General features: G+C 36.0%; 1 protein-coding gene across 1 annotated transcript in view; it reads left to right on the forward strand.

The window, feature by feature from the left end:
* LOC128206338 (uncharacterized) overlaps positions 1–18829 on the forward strand; it is a 30277-nt gene extending 11448 nt beyond the window's left edge. Inside the window, exons 10-20 of the mRNA XM_052908723.1 lie at positions 24–123; positions 1017–1197; positions 1963–3746; positions 4471–4649; positions 5755–6210; positions 6559–6684; positions 7464–7598; positions 10131–10330; positions 11846–11979; positions 13880–14020; positions 14531–18829. Coding sequence (XP_052764683.1) covers positions 24–123; positions 1017–1197; positions 1963–3746; positions 4471–4649; positions 5755–6210; positions 6559–6684; positions 7464–7598; positions 10131–10330; positions 11846–11979; positions 13880–14020; positions 14531–14661 — 3567 coding nt within the window. The 3' untranslated portion in view covers positions 14662–18829. The remainder of the gene's footprint in view (positions 1–23; positions 124–1016; positions 1198–1962; positions 3747–4470; positions 4650–5754; positions 6211–6558; positions 6685–7463; positions 7599–10130; positions 10331–11845; positions 11980–13879; positions 14021–14530) is intronic.
* Positions 18830–19135: the final 306 nt, after the last annotated feature.

Here is a 19135-nt window from a genome sequence, read left to right on the forward strand (position 1 = left end):
TAAGTTAGTTTTCTTTTATACAGAATGTGAGCATGCTGATCCCGGACTTCTACGAGATTCTGGAGCTTGATGACTCTAACAGTGAGGACAGTGGGGCCCATGTGTCTGCCTGTAACATAAATGGTAAGGCTCGATCCATAAATGGTACGGCTTGTTCCATAAATGTTTAAAAGGCTTGTTCCATAAATGGCAAGGCTCGTTCCATAAATGTGTTTGCATGTTACATATATGGTAAGGCTCGTTCCATAAATGATAAGTCTCGTACCATATATGGTAAGGCTCGTTCCATCAATGGTAAGGCTCATTCCATCAGTGTGTCTGCATGTTACATATATGGTAATGCCTGTTCCATAAATGGTAGGGCTCGTTCCATATATGATAAGTCTCGTTCCATAAATGGTAAGGCTCGTTCCATCAATGGTAAGGCTCGTTCCATCAATGTGTTTGCATGTTACATATATGGTAAGGTCTGTTCCATAAATGGTAAGGCTCATTCCATAAATGATAAGGCTCGTTCCTTAAATGGTAAGGCTTGTTCCATCAATGTATTTGCATGTTACATATATGGTAAGGCCTGTTCCATAAATGGTAAGGCTCGTTCCATAAATGGTAAGGCTCGTTCCATCAATGTGTTTGCATGTAACATATATGGTAAGGCCTGTTCCACAAATGGTAATGCTTGTTCCATCAATGTGTTTGAATGTTACGTTTATGATAAGGCTTGTTCCATAAATGGTAAGGCTCATTCCATCCATGTGTCCACATGTAACAAAGATGGTAGGGTTCATTCCATCCATGTGCCAAATGTTGCAAATATGGTAAAGCTAGTTCCATCCATGTGTTAATATTGTGAGTATCTAAATTATATTTAAAATTGATACAGAAAGGCAATAACTGTCTACAAAAGATGTACATCTTTTGAAAAGTTTATCCCATCAGAATCATTCACACCAGAAGTGAAGGTCACACTAATGTTGTTCTAAAGTACATGTAAAATGTATTTCATAATTTTACAGAGACTGACAGCCCCAGGGTAGGAGCCACCCCCAGCCCTGTAAGGGACACCAACAGCGTGGCCCCACCCCTACCATACAAGTTTGAGGGACTTACATCCCTAGAGGGATTCCATTTAGAGGAACCAGGTGTTACGTCAACACCGAATAAGTCTTGGCCCTTGGCTAATGCTAGTGTAAACAGGTATGGGTAATGTTAGCTTGTATTAATTTTCAAAGGGTTCTTTATCTGAACTACAACCATTTATGAAATGTATGTCACCAAAATAAACTATTAAAGCCCTTTTTACAATTCATACAATTGTTGACATATTCCCAGTGAAACACATAGGGCTGATTGTTTCAGAACTTTGGTTAAGTTGACGATAATGTTAATAATATAGTTGTTATCTTTTAAAGGTGACTTTTGTATGATGTGCTTATATAATTGAATAAAAACGAACACAGCTGAAACAGTTGTCTCAATATTTGTAAGAATCACTCCAGGTCATAAGTGAGTCCATAAAACTTCAAGAGTAGTCAAGATTTGAAAGTTAACAATGGTGACATTAACAAAGCTTTAAACTTAGAACAAAAAGTTCGGAACGTTCAGCACATGGTTTAGCAAACAGTAATTTAATGTTAGAAATGGACAGTGATGAACAAGTAAGACATTTATCATAAGCTCCAAAAGAGCTTTAATATTGACAAACATATAAATTGTTGTAATATCTGAAATATATTGAGCGGGGATTAAACTTGTAACTCTCTAGACCAGCATTTAATATTATTCTTATCCTTATCCTTAGACATGCTTCAGTGATTCCATTCAGCCTATTTAAATATACCAGCCAATTAAAACACTTAGATTATATTCTTAAACTCCAGATCAAGAGTCCGATATGCTACTGAGGTCTTCCTAAAGAGATTTGAATATGGAACATTTCTTTTTAATATGCTGTATTTTCAGGTTGTCTGTAGGCAGGGCTGACAAGTCAGATGTTGGAAGCAAAAGGGACTTCCTTATAACTGAACATTTGGACAAAAGTGAAAAAGGAACAGCTGATGGTGTGAAAAACAGTGGAGATATGGTGCATGAAGAAGGTGAAAAGATACAGGAGGAGGAGGAGGATAATGATGATGATGATGATGATGATGATGATGATGATGATGATGATGATGATGATGATGATGATGATGATGATGATGATGATAAAAAGGTTGAACAAGATGGTGAAAATGAACTTCAAAAGAATGACAGGAAGAGTGTAAATTCTGGTGAAGAGACAATTGAAGAAAAGGTTTCAGAAAATCAGCAAAAATCAGTTGTATGTACATTCAATAAATCTACTGGTGACTTTGACATTGTTACTGAATACTCGAGTAAAGGAAGCAAGAAGTCCTTCGATAAAACTGACATCACAGGTTGTTCAACACCAAAAATGCTTGACCTTAAAGCTAAACAATCGAAAAATGTCATGCCATCACCTTGTTTGTCAGATATTGAGGCGCCGATAGGTGAAGGTGATTCGAGGATTCTTGATGAGTCAGGAGATGTGTGTGCTTTGGAAGTTGGGAAACTGACACTGGAAGATGAACAAGCTAACAAATTGAACACTACTGATGACCTCTTGGCTGCTTCAGCTGGGTTTGAAAAACTGCTGGATTTAAGTGATAACAGCTTGCCTGAAGATGTTGAGAAAGATAAAGAGGGAAATGACAATGCTGAGGTTGAGAATAAACCGGACATTCCAAAGGATAAGGATTCTAAGATTGAAGGGCATGCGACTGAAAAATGTGTAGCTACCATCAAAATTACTGATGAGAAGGAAAAAGACACTATTGATATGACAGAAGTTGATAAAAATGAGATTAAGACAGTTTTTAATACTCCTGAACGAAATGGGCTGAGAAATGGTCCTCTTCTTCAAGGTGTTCAACGAAAGGCAAGTCCAAAAATGGGGCTTAGGGTTTCTTCCCCTCTTGCGCAGAAAAATAAGGCGGACATTGATAACTTTGCTAACATTGGGAACGAAAATACGAATAAACCTGAAACAGTTATACCATCATCAGATGAAGTTGTAAAGATTGTCACTGAGAAGAAAACTGAGGTTGATGGTGATGCTGATATGTCAAAGAATGGTAGTTCACTGGCAGGTGATGCCTCTTTAAGCAAAAGCTCTGTTGATGAATTTGAAAAGTCCTCAATCAGTGTATTAGAAGATGTGGATGAGTCTTTGCTACATAGATCAAGTATACATCAGTTTTTGAGTTCAAGATACAACAAGAGTAGGACTTTAGAAAATAGTGGGTTAGATTATACCGATTCTTTCAGACAGAGCAGGAGCAGGTTAGATTACACTGATTCTTTCAGGCAAAGTGTTTCTGAAAAGTCAGCAAATCGTGAGCAGATTAAAAGTAAACTAAAACCGGATGTCATGAACGATGAAGAAAAAGAAAATCATCCGATTATAAATGGATACTTTAACAACATTGAAATTTTTGAGCCAGAACTTCCTGAAACTTTGTCACCACCGTTCACTGGGCGACGATCAAATAACCTTGACATGAGTGGTTACAGTGATGCAGTTTCACCAAGTTTGAAGAGCTTTGAACAACATGAGAAGGGGGTGCGGTATTTGACCAAATCAAGGACCAGGTCGAAGCACTCAGACTACAGTTCTAATGGAGCGGTTGTGTTTCCAGAAGGGAGTTTTCAAGGACAGTGTCAACACAGGGACAAGACTCTGCTTGGTAGGTCTTTCACTGTTTTTTCCTTTTTTTAAGGCAGTGATTTTTGGGGGAATTATTTTTACCGCCTGTGCCTTACAATTTGGGAAAAAAAGTTGACTTTCGGAAAAATCAGGCCAACATAGCTAATATAATTGTGAATATACATGTTCTAACTTTTTTATGCATACATTATGCTGTGAAAGAGTAAGTATTGTCAAGATTTTGTTTATATTTCAAGAAATTCATTGCTTTTTTTATTCATTAATGTAATCTACATTAATCAAATTGGGAAAAAAATAAATCGGAAAAATGGACATTTTTTTGCAAGGGGAAACAGCCATTAGAAGGCAATAAATTGCACCAAAAAATCACTGTAAGGGAATGGTGGCAGGGGCCTTTAATTGGGGAAAATAGTGTCACTTTGCTAACAGGAAAAATGCTATTTCCCTTTTTTGACAAAACGATGCTATTTGCCCAATCAAAGGGCCCCGCTTCCATTCCCTTGAATGTGAAAAATAAACTGAATACGGACGACTGCATAATGTGGGTGTCTCCTGATCCTGAGCATTTTTGATATATTTTCTTGCAGGTATAGTGTTCCAGAAGCGTGTATAATTGGAGGATGGTAGTATTGTCGACTGAATATGGGTGTCTCATGATCTTGAGGAATTTCAATTAAATAGGTAGTTTTACATAATTAATGTATTGCTATACTAATGTATATTGCTGTTTATTTTTCTTGCAGGTATAATTTTCCAGATCAAGCGTGTAGTATTGGAGGATGGTAGTGATGTCTATTGCATGTGGGTGTCTCGGGATCCTGAGGAGCCCGCAGAGTTTGGGCACTCGTTCGCCAATCTGACCCTCGCGTCCTCACCCGGAAATACCACACTGGATAGGAGTGAGAATTTCAGCCTTGGAGAGGTTTGTTAAATGGACATAACCCCTGTAGTACTGAATCTAATTCTTAGTTTTAAGTAATTTTTAATTATAGCTAGATTGTAAAGATATCTGTAAGCTGATAAGAATCTCACTTTTGAGTCCATTCCTAGGTAGAAGCATGTATAAATGGATATCCTTTGCAGTGATTTTTTGAGGAATTATTTTTACCGCCTGTGCCAATATATAGCTAATATAATTGTAAATATACGGTACATGTTCTAACTTTTTTATGCATACATTATGCTGTGAAGGGTAAGTATTGTCAAGATTTTGTTTATATTTCAAGAAATTCATTGCATTTTTATTCATTAATGAAATCTACATTAAATCAAATTGGGAAAAAATATAAAAATGTTTTGGAAAAAATAGACATTTTTGCAAGGGGAAACATCCTTTAGAAGGCAGTAAATTGCACACAAAATAATCACTGCTTTAAAAAGGACCAAGGGAATGTACCCCTGGCCCCAATATCATGAAACCGGTCATTTCTCAAACTCAACATTTTTTCAAAATTGAAGTATGGCGTGATTCAAAATAGATAGTATTTTACTCTTGTGTATAATGTTGATAAGCATCATTTTCAAATATTCAAACGACGATATAATTTTTGTACAAAGTACAATTTTCGCTCTAGTATTGTTTTTCTATAAAATCTTGACAATTTTTTTTTAATCCACATAATCTTTGAGTTAATGGGATTTTAAAAACAGTTAAAACATCAATTTTTTTAATAACGCCACTCTTTGGTGTTGTAAAAGTGTTGAGACTGATATTAAGATTTGACTTAAATGTTTTTGTGATATTGGAGCCTGGTGGCCTATGATCTCTTTGACACGTAAGAGCTGGAGCTTTTTACCACCATACCACTCTTAACATTCAAAAGTATAATCCTTAACATTAGACATGCCTCGCTTATGTCATTGTACATATTTGTCAAGTATTAATGTTATAGTCCAATAGAAACACTCACAGTATTTGACTGAAAAATAGCAAGCTGTTAGTGGACTGCACACCATGTTTTTATGGAAAACGCTTTGAATAACATAACAATCCTTTTAAGATATCATCTTAATAATCATTATTTCAGGCTCTAGTCGGCAAAGCACATTCCGAGTCTAAGGACATTCTTGAGGATGATGATTCTTTTGAGGACCAATCATATGCCATGCATGACCAATCAGTCTGGTCACATGATCTTTCCCATAGGTCACATGACCATTCCAGAAGGTCACATGACCTATCTGAGAGGTCACAAGACTGCACAAACAGGTCAAATGACATCTCTAGCCGGTCACATGATCACTCTAGGCGGTCACATGACTTTGCGCACAGGTCACATGATCAATCAGTCCGATCACATGACCACTCTAGAAGATCACATGACCAGTCAATTCGACAGCAGGACCAGGATTTGATGGAAACAGAGGAGGAAAAGGCCATAAAGCATGGACCTTATCCGAATCATTACTTCACCATGCAAACCATTGGGAAAGGAGCATTTGGATTCGTGAAAATAGCCAGAAGGAGGCAGGATGACAGACAGGTGCCCTGGTGTTTTATATGATATAAGATATATGATATAAGATATTTGGGCTTAATGCAAGACAGTTGAAACTCCTCATGATAGAAGCTCAAGTTGGCTTTGTCTTGCACTGACTTTATTAGAAAGTTTAAAACTTTGTTTGTACTAGTACAATAGTACATAATTGATGTAGCTTAATTTTTTTAATTTTTTTTTAGGTAAAGAAATTGATTTAACTTAATTAATGTTGGATAGAAATGCTAATAAATATCTGAATTACTATCTTATCAGGTAGTCTAAATTTCAAAACTCTGGCTCAATGTTAAGAAAAGTAGTAATGAACTAAAATCAACGTAATGCTGTTCACAGGTTGTGGTAAAGTTTATACGGCGTGGGAAGGTGTTTTCTGACTGCTGGGTCCAGGACGGCAGGTATGGCCGGGTACCGCTGGAAGTGAGCATCCTCGCCAAGCTGGACCATCCCAGCATTGTGGCTGTGAGTTGTCTGTTAAAATTTGGTGAATCTTTAAAAATGATCTGATGAAATTTGATGAATATTTTATACCAGTCTGTTAAAGTTTGATAATCTTTTATACCCAGTAACCAGTCGGTTAAAGTTTGATGAATCTTTTGTACCAGTCAATTGAAATTTGATTAATATCTATTATACCAGTCTGTTGAAATTTGATGAATCTTTTATACCAGTCTGTTGAATACCAGTCTGTAGAGATTTGAGAATTTAATTTAGAATGCTAATTGACAAATTCTTTAAATCTATGTAAAATTATTAAGTTTTCTTCTAGTAAATTATCATTTTCTTCCCAGTCTTTATGTGTGTTTATTTTATTAGGGTTTAAGTGGTATGGAAGGGTCACACACCCTGTCTTTTTTCGGTAGTACCTTTCTGCCCTCATGGAGACCAGCATGTGTACCCTTCTGCTAAGATTTTAGATAGAGTTATGGAATGGTGCTGCACCCTGTTCTTTTTTGGTAACACCTTTTTGCCCTCATGGAGACCAGCATTTGCAGCTTTCTGCCTTCTTAGAATAAAATGCTTACGATTATCTAAAGTTCATAATGTTCCAGTTCATTAAAGCCCAGTACAAATGTGCCCTTTTATTCTATTTTTTTTTTTTTAAATTGACATTTTTCACAAGGGGAAATAGCCTTTAGAAGGTAGTAAAATTCACCAATAGAAATCACTGCCTATCAACTGCTTTCTTATATCACTATTGGATTAGTTACCAAACAAAAACAAGCATTTCTGTTCCACAGGTGCTGGATGTATTTGAGAATGACGACTACATTCAGCTGGTAATGGAAAAACATGGCTCTGGGATGGACCTGTTTGAATTTATCGACCGTAGCCCTAATATGGACGAGCCACTGGCGAGTTACATGTTCAGACAGGTGGGTCACAGATTATCAGAGGTTCTTAAGTTCAGGCCCAAATTTCTTGAAACTTCTTAAACTTAACGGCAGAGGTTTAAGGAGCTTACTTAAATTAACCAAAATACATACTTAAATTTGATTTCAATAATTGATTAACTGTGAATTAAGGTTATTCATTATTTAGTCTACAAACCCTTAAAGCTGCACTCTTACAGATACCGGTATACCGTTTTGACAACTTTTTCATTTTTTGTCTTGGAAAGAGCAAATTTTTGCTTAAATATCTGCAAGCCAATGATAAACAAGAGATGTTTGTCAAACATTATGCCCCCTGAGCGCCAAGTTGCCAGAAATATTTGGACAATTGAATGAAATATGCATGGACTGAAATGACAGCTGATTTGTCATTGGATGCATATGAGGCAGGTCATCTACTGGTCATACCTAATCTTCATGTCAAGTTTGATGACCATAGGTCCGGGAATTGTTGAGTTATCACTCGGACAAGCTTTGGTCTTCCAACAGACCGACCGACATGTGCAAAGCAATTATATAACCCCTCTGCTTCGAAGGGGGGCATAATTAAACTAGATGTTCACTGAAAACTGATACTTCAACTCATGCATTTAGTGACATATAAATTTCTACTGTCTACTATATAAGACAAATATCAGAACAATACTCTTACTTTAAAACTTTACTGAAGAAAATATATCCTTGATGATCATCTATCTTAGTTTGAAACAAACATGGCACTTAGTGGATAGAGGAGCTTGAGGCAAATGTTCTCCAAAATTGCATAAGATGCACTTTACTTATGATAACTTAAGAAGGCAAATAAATGCCCAACTAAAATAGTAACATAAAAGAAAATCATTTCTATACAAACATTTATACATCAATCCCAATCATCTGTGCATGCATTAAAAAAATATGGACAATCAGAAAACCTTTTTTCAGCTTACAGTCACACTGACCTTGACCTTTGACCCACTGACCTCAAAATCAATAGGGTTCATCTGCTGGTCATGACCAATAAGCCTACCTAGTATGAGGTCCCTGGGTCAAAGCGTTCTCAAGTTATTGATCGGAAACCGTTTTTCATGTTAAGGTCACACTGACCTTGACCTTTGACCCACTGACCTCAAAATCAATAGGGGTCATCTGCTGGTCATGACCAATACACCTACCAAGTATGAGGTCCCTGGGTCAAAGCGTTCTCAAGTTATTGATCGGAAACCGTTTTTCATGTAAAGGTCACACTGACCTTGACCTTTGACCCACTGACCTCAAAATCAATAGGGTTCATCTGCTGGTCATGACCAATAAGCCTACCTAGTATGAGGTCCCTGGGTCAAAGCGTTCTCAAGTTATTGATCGGAAACCGTTTTTCATGTTAAGGTCACACTGACCTTGACCTTTGACCCACTGACCTCAAAATCAATAGGGTTCATCTGCTGGTCATGACCAATACACCTACCAAGTATGAGGTCCCTGGGTCAAAGCGTTCTCAAGTTATTGATCGGAAACCGTTTTTCATGTAAAGGTCACACTGACCTTGACCTTTGACCCACTGACCTCAAAATCAATAGGGTTCATCTGCTGGTGATGACCAATACACATACCAAGTATGAGGTCCCTCGGTCAAAGCGTTCTCAAGTTATTGATCGGAAACCATTTGGTATTCCGACCGACCGACAGACAGACCGACCGACCGACCGACCGACCGACCGACCGACCGACCGACCGACCGACCGACATGTGCAAAACAATATACCCCACTTTTTTCAAAAGGGGGCATAAAGATTGCTGACAAAAGATCAGATCGCAGATTTTCATATTTCCGTTCAATAACGGTTTAAGAAAAATGGATAAAACATCTATTTTTTAACTTATATATAGAAATCTGCGATCTTATTTTTGTCAGCAGACTTTTATAACTGGTTTACATGCATTTTTGCGAAAATGGGCTCGTTCCAAGACAAAAAATAAAAAGTTATCAAAATGTTCAATTTGTGAGAGTGCAGCTTTAAATAAATAAATATCACACAAAGTATACCAAAAATAAGGGTGAGCTTAGCTTAATCCTTTTATAAGGGGCTCAAGAGGCTTTCGAGAAATTGGAGCCAGGATTAATTCTGAAACCAGGATTGAAGGCTTTAAGCTTTTAACAGACTGTTGTAGTTAGCCACCTTAGTGCAACATCTCAATATCTGGTTCTAGTTCTGTTTGCAGTTATTGAGTTATTGCACTAATTTGACAATTGTTTTATTGCTTGGACTTTGCATTGAAAACAGTAGGAAGTACATTGAAATGAATAGAATTGACTTTTGAAAAAAAATCAAAAGGGTTCTAAGCGCCTTCACTCTGTTTTGGGCATGAATTCCTCATACTCAAACAGACCCCTTGCTATTTTCAGGATTAACAATGAGGCCATGATCAAGGGTCACATCTGTGAAATGGGTAAACGGGTTTTAATAGGAATAATAACTGGTATTTGATGGTTCACTATCATATTTTTTGAAACATTTTGGATTGCTTCTCATTCAGATGGTGTCAGCAGTTTCGTACCTCCACAGCAAGAACATCCTACACCGAGACATCAAGGACGAGAACGTGATTGTGAACGAACAGTTCCAAATAAAGTTGATAGACTTTGGAGCCGTGGCCTTCCTTGAGCCTGGGAAATTGTTTTCTACTTTCTGCGGAACTCTGGAGTATTGTAGTCCCGAAGTTCTCATGGGGAATAAGTGAGTATTCTCTTGTCTCTGTATAAGTGTTCTGTTTAGCCATTGATTAACCTATGTCAGACGGTCCCGTTTCTGTCCAGTCCTTATCTTGATCATTCATGGTCAGATTTTAAAAATATTTTATTTTATTATCATGTGTCACTCACAAGACCATCCTCGGCAGTCAAGCGTATCATAACCTATATAATACCCTGGTTAAATCAGCTGTAAAAATCATGTACTGATGAAAAATGAATAAGGTGAAATCCAGCCGCTTGATTGGTCCCATGAGACTTACCTCATGTGGTGTGGAAATGGCCGTGAAGTTACGGAAGTCCAGGGTTCTCAATAAGTTTCGGTTGAACCGTCTCAAATAGTAAAGTAAATGACCAGCTTTTACTTATTCTACTTAAAATTCATTTAGTTTTCCAAATGTGAACTGGCCCAATTGCCATTTGAACCGTCCATTTTAGCCGGCATCCAGTTCTTATTGAGAACACTGAATCTTGGTTCGAAATAATCCAATGAGATCACGGCTTACAAATCGTTTTAGGCAGGATATTGTTAAATATGCTGATAGCTCTTCACAAAGGAGATTTTTTCCTTTTTGTTATCGGCAATTTCATTGGTCAGAAAATGCTTATGAATATTCAAGATTTACGAAGTAGCCAATTTGCCCAGGGTGTCATACAGGTTATGATAGGCTGGGGTGCCAAGGATGTCACAAGACCAGTGTCCTTACTATCAAGGTCACAACAACCTTCTGTGCTTAGTACATGTCTGTCCTTCTGTCCTGTTTTGTCCGGCCCATATCATTGTCACAGACAAGACAGATTTCCCTATTTTTTCAAGGTCAAAGTCAAAGCAACCTTCTAAACTTAGTATGTTTTGCTATATAAGCTTAACTGATGATTGTGTGAAATTGTGTCCAGTCCATATCTCATACAAGGTCAGATTTTAAAATTATTTTTCATTCCGACACTTAGGTGTCTGGGGGTATTGAGCATAGGCATATTCTGTGATAGGTCTAATTATACATGTCGTCATTGAAATGTTGTGTTTATTTCCAAGTTTGTTGTCAGATTACTAGTAAGTTTGATAATTAAGCATGTGTCATGTCACATCCCCACTTCATTGTAAAAAGTACTTGACATACATAACATCATTCTGCTAAGATGGGATTGTGAGGGCACTTGAAAGAGTTCATAAAAAAATAACTATACCAAGCACATGACTGTATGCTCTTAGCATTCTAATACTTTCTAACAGCTTTGTTATTGACTGGCCGACATGGCAAATTATGATCAGTTTTATTTTGAAAAGCAATGGCCATGTTTCATTGACCAACTTATCTTAAATGGCAAAATCATTGAAAATATCAAGTTTGATATTGAAAACAATAGCTTTGGTATTAACTGCTCCAAAATGACAAATTAATTGAAAACAGCAAGAATTTTATTTTTCAGCTTATCACTGGAATTATTTTTAAGCATATCAAACTATTGTTATCCATTAAACCACATCTTTCCCCTACAGATACTACGGCCCGGAGCTTGAGGTGTGGTCTATGGGGGTGACCCTGTACACACTGGTGTTTGGCGAGAATCCGTTCTTTGATGTGGAGGAAACTATCAAGAGTACACTCAAGCCTCCTTTCCCAGTCTCCAGTGGTGAGTGGGCTGTTATTGTGTGGTTACATAGGTGTAATTCTGCCCCAGTCTCCAGTGGTGAGTGGACTGTTATTGTGTGGTTACATAGGTGTAATTCTGCCCCAGTCTCCAGTGATGAGTGGACTGTTATTGTGTGGTTACTTAGGTGTAATTCTGCCCCAGTCTCCAGTGGTGAGTGGACAGTTATTGTGTGGTTACATAGGTGTAATTCTGCCCCAGTCTCCAGTGTAGAGTGACAGTTATTGTGTGGTTACATAGGTGTAATTCTGCCCCAGTCTCCAGTGGTGAGTGGACTGTTTTGTGTGGTAACATAAATGTAATTCTGCCCCAGTCTCCAGTGGTGAGTGGACTGTTATATGGTAACATAGGTGTAATTCTGCCCCAGTCTCAAGTGGTGAGTGGACTGTTATTGTGTGGTTACATAAGTGTAATTCTGCTCTAGTCTCCAGTGGTGAGTGGACTGTTATTGTGTGGTTACATAAGTGTAATTCTGCCCCAGTCTCCAGTGGTGAGTGGACTGTTATTGTGTGGTTACATAGGTGTAATTCTGCCCCAGTCTCCAGTGGTGAGTTGACTGTTATTGTGAGGTTACATAGGTGTAATTCTGCCCCAGTCTCCAGTGGTGAGTGGACTGTTATTGTGTGGTTACATAGGTGTAATTCTGCCCCAGTCTCCAGTGGTGAGTGGACTGTTTTGTGTGGTAACATAAATGTAATTCTGCCCCAGTCTCCAGTGGTGAGTGGACTGTTATATGGTAACATAGGTGTAATTCTGCCCCAGTCTCCAGTGGTGAGTGGTCTGTTATTGTGTGGTTACATAGGTTTAATTCTGCCCCAGTCTCCAGTGGTGAGTGGACTGTTATTGTGTGGTTACATAAGTGTAATTCTGCCCCAGTCTCCAGTGGTGAGTTGACTGTTATTGTGTGGTTACATAGGTGTAATTCTGCCCCAGTCTCCAGTGGTGAGTGGGCTGTTATTGTGTGGTTACATAGGTGTAATTCTGCCCCAGTCTCCAGTGGTGAGTTGACTGTTATTGTGTGGTTACATAGGTGTAATTCTGCCCCAGTCTCCAGTGGTGAGAGGACTGTTTTGTGTGGTAACATAGTAGTAATTCTGCCCCATTCTTCTCCTGAAAAGGTATATAGTTTTCCCCAACACAGGTAAAAAATCTCCTTTAAAAAAAAATCAAGAGAAAAAAACCAATGCATACACTATACCTTGAGGCACAGAATGCACAGTACCAAGAAATAAAAGAATAACAGCGAATAAAAATGTCAAAGAAAACTTAATACATAAATTATACACCATTAATTCATTAATTATGAGCTGATGATGATACTTAGCTGGTTGCTTCATATGGATTCAATGCATTTCTTAGACCCCTAATAAATGGATTTACTCTAATATTTGATGTACACAGTTATTCTAAAGCTTATGATGATACTAAGCTGGTTACTACTTTGTGACACGAAGCGTTTATGACAAGGGGACTATAAATTAATTGCTAGATTTTCATTCCCGCCCGCTTCTCTTTTCCGCAGCCCCTGATATTTTATTGACCCAAATAAAAATGTTGAACTAGGGTCTGTAATTGGGTATCGGTCAAGTACTGTCCTGCATTATATGCATCCGTCATATATTCATAATTATGATGTCAATGTATATCATTCAAAAAGGATAATTGCTTCTACTGTGTTCATGGTTTGTCTAGAAACTCATGTATATGGTCCCTTATGCAATAAGAAAGAGTATGAACACATATTCTGCAGTGAAACAGTTGACATAGAAAAATAAAAAAAATAGAATGTCATCCCTCACCCCCATTTAAAAGAATTTGGATGAAAATCTAGCAATTAATTTATATTGGACTAAATTTAACTATAATATTTGATGTATTCCAGAGCTGATGATGTTACTGTGCTGGTTGCTACATCCGGACCCAAAGCGTAGAGCCACGGTGCCTGCCCTCGAGAAGAACCGCTGGGTCACACAGAGAATTGACATGGCAATGTACAGCTGGGATGAGATCCTGCCTAACTGTGGTACGTTCATTTCTCTTTCTGTATTTTCAAAGGGATACATGTAACGGAATATTGGAAATGGTACTTGTCAATGGACAGTATGATACACATGTTTTTAAAACTTACTGTTCAAAATTTTATATTTTTCAAATAGGCCATACCTTTATTTTGGTAAATTAGCAGTCAGCTGTTTTTTACTTTAATCAGGTGAATTGGTATATTTAAACAGAGGCTGGTTCAGTAGGCAAAATATAATATGAAAAACTAAGCTGGTTAAAAGGTTATCAAGATGCATTAACAAATTAAAGAGATAAGTGTGAAACAATCCATAAAATTTTACAACTAAAAAGATGTCATTAAATTTGAAATAATTAAATCATAAAATGATTATTTATATAATGAAATTAATTGTTAACGATATTGATCTATCTTGTAAGGTTGACGTTTTCTGGATGATATCATGATATTTGGCATGGACACTTATGCAGTTCAAGCATTGATTGAAACTTTATCCAATATTCAATATTCCAGAGTTTCATGGCAACACAGCCTCAGACAATCGCCCGGACTCCCCTACCCCCATCAAACCAACTGGACGAGAGAACAAGGAGTCGCTGGACGACTTGAAGTGTAACCTGTTCAGTAAACTTAGCATAAACTGATCCGGGAGGATTTAGTTAAGCTGGAGAGTACAAGTTAACATAAGCTGAACAGAACAAGTTAACATTAGCTGAACAAACAAATCAACATTAGCTGAATAGAACAAGTCAACTTAAGCTGATCAAAACAAGTTAACATTAGCTGAACACACAAATCAACATTAGCTAAATAGAACAAGTCAGCATGAGCTGAACAGAACTAGCTAAATAGAACAAGTCAGCATGAGCTGAACAAGTTAACATTAGCCGCCAAAAAGAAAAGTCAAGATAAGCTGATAGTTTGAATTAACATTAACTGAGCTAAATCAACAAGTAAATATTAGCCATTAGCTAAACAAAAGAGCTCAACCTTAGCTGAACAAAAGAAAAGAAAAAACATGCCATAAACAGACTGTAAAGTAACATCATTTGTTAATCAGAGCACATGAATGTTAGCTGAACAGAATGTGTCAACATGAGTTGAGAAAAGCTGAAAAAAAAACCCTATGTATTAGCTGGAAAAGAATAAATTGTGCTGCCATTTTTACCAAAAAATGCCATTTATTATATTTCTTGCCATGATATTTTACATGCAACGTCTTAAAGACAATTTATATTTTTTCTGTAATTAGTATTTTTAATTTCACGAAATGTTTTCTCAAACTAGTATAGTCATTTCATGTTTGTTTACTCAAAAGAGAAGGTCGATGCAACACCTTTTAATGCTCATTTGAAAGTCTTCCATAGATTTGAAATAAAATTTAATCAAATTCTAGCCTCATTTATTTTTAAATGTTTATGGAAATGTATGCATTTTATCGTTGCGTATGCATTTATACAATGTATGAACTCGCTGTAGCTATATTTATTAATCACATCAATCGCAAAGGTAATGGCCATATTCTATGTTAATTGTCATCTCATACATACAATTTCTTCCCAAGTATTGTGGAAGTACATGACTATGACATAGTTGTGCTGAAATAAATTTTTAGCATATATTAATTCAAAACCTACTCTTTCTTTCTGTTTTTTTATCATTTTGCTCTATCCAAAGATCATGTAGGCAATGGGGCACTGAATTTTCGGTATATAAGTAATGTATTCTTCACATGTATTTAGGGCAATTGGAAAAAATCTGACCCAAGTGCACTTGCAGAAGACAGTAACGAGGATTGCCTAGTAAAGGGTCTCACTGAATTTAAATGTCTGATTTATTTAAAGAAATTAATATTCCATGTATGTGACCTTTATTTATCATTCATCAGATGTTTGATAATGATAAATCTAGCTCATAGCATCATCACTCTGGTGTATGAGAATGTGATACCAATGTTAAGATTAAATTTGGTCAAGATAGGTTGTTTGTTGCTATATGTTTACTATGCATTAAGTGTTGTGAAATACATGTATGTTTTATAAGTGTGATGTATAGAGACAGTGTATGTTTAACGAAAGTGCAATACTGTATTGTATTATTTGTGAAAATAGTGTTTTTGTGTTAGTTTTTGCATTTAGTTGATGGGAAAGGCAAATGCTTATATGTGTACCTTTGAATTTGTAAATAATGATATGAACACTGCAAAATGTATGAGAAAAAACACCCTGTTTGTACCTGGAGATCAGTGGTATTCTTTTAACACCTTAAAGGGACCCTCTCATGTATTGTAAAATGCACTTTTTGTATGATGAAATCAAGTGTGGAAAATCAATAGGAGTGTTCTATCTAAGATACTGGCTGCTGGAACGCTTCAGCAAATGTAGTATACAATTTTTGCTACTTTTTATCTGTTATGTAAATATGATCACACCTAAAGTATTGTTTTAGCCAATATTTTAGATTTTATAGTGCTTATAATTGCTTCTGTTCACATAAAACTCATTTCATAACAGTTGCAAGTTGTCAATTACTGAAATAGTTATGCATTTAAATCATTGTTATTGTAAGTGAGTATTAGCAGATAAGTTGAGATAACTGTAACCATTCAATGATAACCACATGTTCATAAACACATATTCGCTTTGAAATCTTAAATAAAACCTTCCCTAAAAGATAATACATAACCTAGACCCATTTGGTGTGTGGTGTTTTTATATCAGACTAGTGTACATAAAGTACAATTTGTACATAGCAGTGATGTGGTACCTACATTTGCTAAATTACCGCTATTGCTTCATTTTCTGTCTTTTAGCTTTCTGTTTTAATGTAAATACTACAATGTACATATTTGTTTTTGATATTGTTTTACTTTTTTGCTTTTAGTACAATATATAGTTGATGGGGTTTTCTGTAGTTTATTACTAGTAGTTTATAAAGATATTTATAATGTAAAAAGGGTATTAACCATCAGGTCCAAATTTCTCCAAATATCTTAAGCCTTACAAGTTCAAGTACCTTATTTTGTTAAGACAAATTACTTTTCTAGTTGATTTTCCAAATGTTCCCCCCCCCCCAAAAAAAAAAAAAAAAACCTAAAAAATAACAGGATAGGTAAAGAGGCATATTTTTTTTTGAGAACTTAGGTTCTGTACCAAGCCGACCTTTAGGTTCTGTACCAAGCCGACCTTTAGGTTCTGTACCAAGTCGACCTTTATCAGGGTATATCACTATTGTAGATACTTTAAAGGCCTAGTTAAAGAAATGTTTGGCATGACAATCCCTTGCTGTGCATCGTCTGCTAATTGCACTGATTTCACAGTAGGGGCCAATTTCCTGTTTATTTGTTTATTGGCTGAGGGCAATTTAGGGTCCATTTCTTTAATAAAACCTTCAAAACTGCACAGCAGGATATTCATATCGGAGATCTGATAAGACAATTAGATAATTAGATTTAGATCAATACACAGAGTTTATGAACAATACTTATGAACTACAGAAACAAGCAGTAGCAAAAGGTTTAAACATAAACCCGGTTTAATGGCACTTTTAAATACACGTTTTTTCGGGGGGGGGGGGCACTTATAGCAGGATTAAACTAGGCCTTTAAGATATCAATTTGAAAAAAAATTAACATGTTCACTCTAAAAATGCACATTTTTTAAGGAAATTTCTAAAAAAAAAAATTACAACGGCAAAACAAGTGTGGGGTCAGGATGAAAAAATATGGTCGATCGGGTCAGTGGAATTGATCAGAAACAAATTACGCTTTAAGATAATTTAATAAGTCTCAACTTTCCAAAAACTAGAATACTATATGCCATAACAAAAATAGCGTGCTTAGATCAGTCGCGTTATAATGGACTTCTAAAACAGGTTTAATCTAAGCTCACTTTCTGTGTTTGGTAGTCATGATTTTCACAATAAATTATTTTTCATTTTGTTCATTTAAGTTTAAATAAGTATTTTGGCTAAATGATCAACTATTTTTCATTGAGAAAAATCAAGTACAAACAAGTAATATGACTGAAGGAAATAAGGCTATGCTTAAGATTTTTCGAGAAACGGGTTTCAGGACAATTAAGTTTTTTTTAGTCATTTGTATTTTGACACTTTCCACTAAAACACGTCTATATATAGTTATCTGCGTCATCTTGCCGATAAAGATATTTTAACAATGATTTTTACCGAACATGAAAATTTCGATATGTAAAACTTGACAATGTTAAGCGCAGTTCGGCAGCATTTTATAGCTACCCGCTTTGTGCATGCTGATCGCTTGACTTACTCTAAATGTTTCTCTCTATAGCTTTAAATTTACATCTGTTATAAATATCAGCACCAATATAGTATAATATTTCTCTATAACAATTTTTATACAAAAATGCTGATTGGTTTGTTAAACTTTCTGTCGTACACGCAATAATGATATATTACATTCTTATCAGTTTGATAAAAAAACCTGAAAGAATACGTCAAAATTGGTATTGTTTATCACAAGCGGCAGTAACGTTGACAGGACCCCGCATATGGCCACGCCCCCTCCACCCAAAATAATAAATAAAAAAGTGTATTTGTTTTTTTCAAGACCAAAAATTATTGGAACATGATCGTTCATAAAAAAAATCCTACGTATCAACCGATATTTGTTTCCAAATATATTCTATTATTACCCAGAGATGTGGTATCTGTGAATATTACTGCCGCCTGTGTTGTTTATAGATTGGTACTTTTATTTTTGAATAATCTGCAACTGATGCTTTTATTCTTTTATTTACAAGATAAAGAAATATATTAAACGAGTAAAGATATTGATCTTGTGTTTTGTTTTCAATTCAAACTTTTACAAAATTAAGTTCTTGGGCCTTATTCAGGAAACAACCAATTATAAGATAAATGTTCAACTTAATTAGATAATTGCCATTTTAAAATAAAATTAAAAACAATAACGATATTTGTACAACTGAAATATGAATATACGCGGGAAAATGTTAAAATAATAATTATTAAAATAATAAGTTTTATGAAAAATAGAAGGCAATATTAGCTTTTTCAAAAACGTGGATATGTTCCACTTTTTATTTACTTTGTCAATGTGAGTCCTGATCGACACTTCAAAGT

This window comes from Mya arenaria, chromosome 10 (assembly GCF_026914265.1).
Source record: "Mya arenaria isolate MELC-2E11 chromosome 10, ASM2691426v1".
In the NCBI taxonomy this organism is placed as follows: domain Eukaryota; kingdom Metazoa; phylum Mollusca; class Bivalvia; order Myida; family Myidae; genus Mya; species Mya arenaria.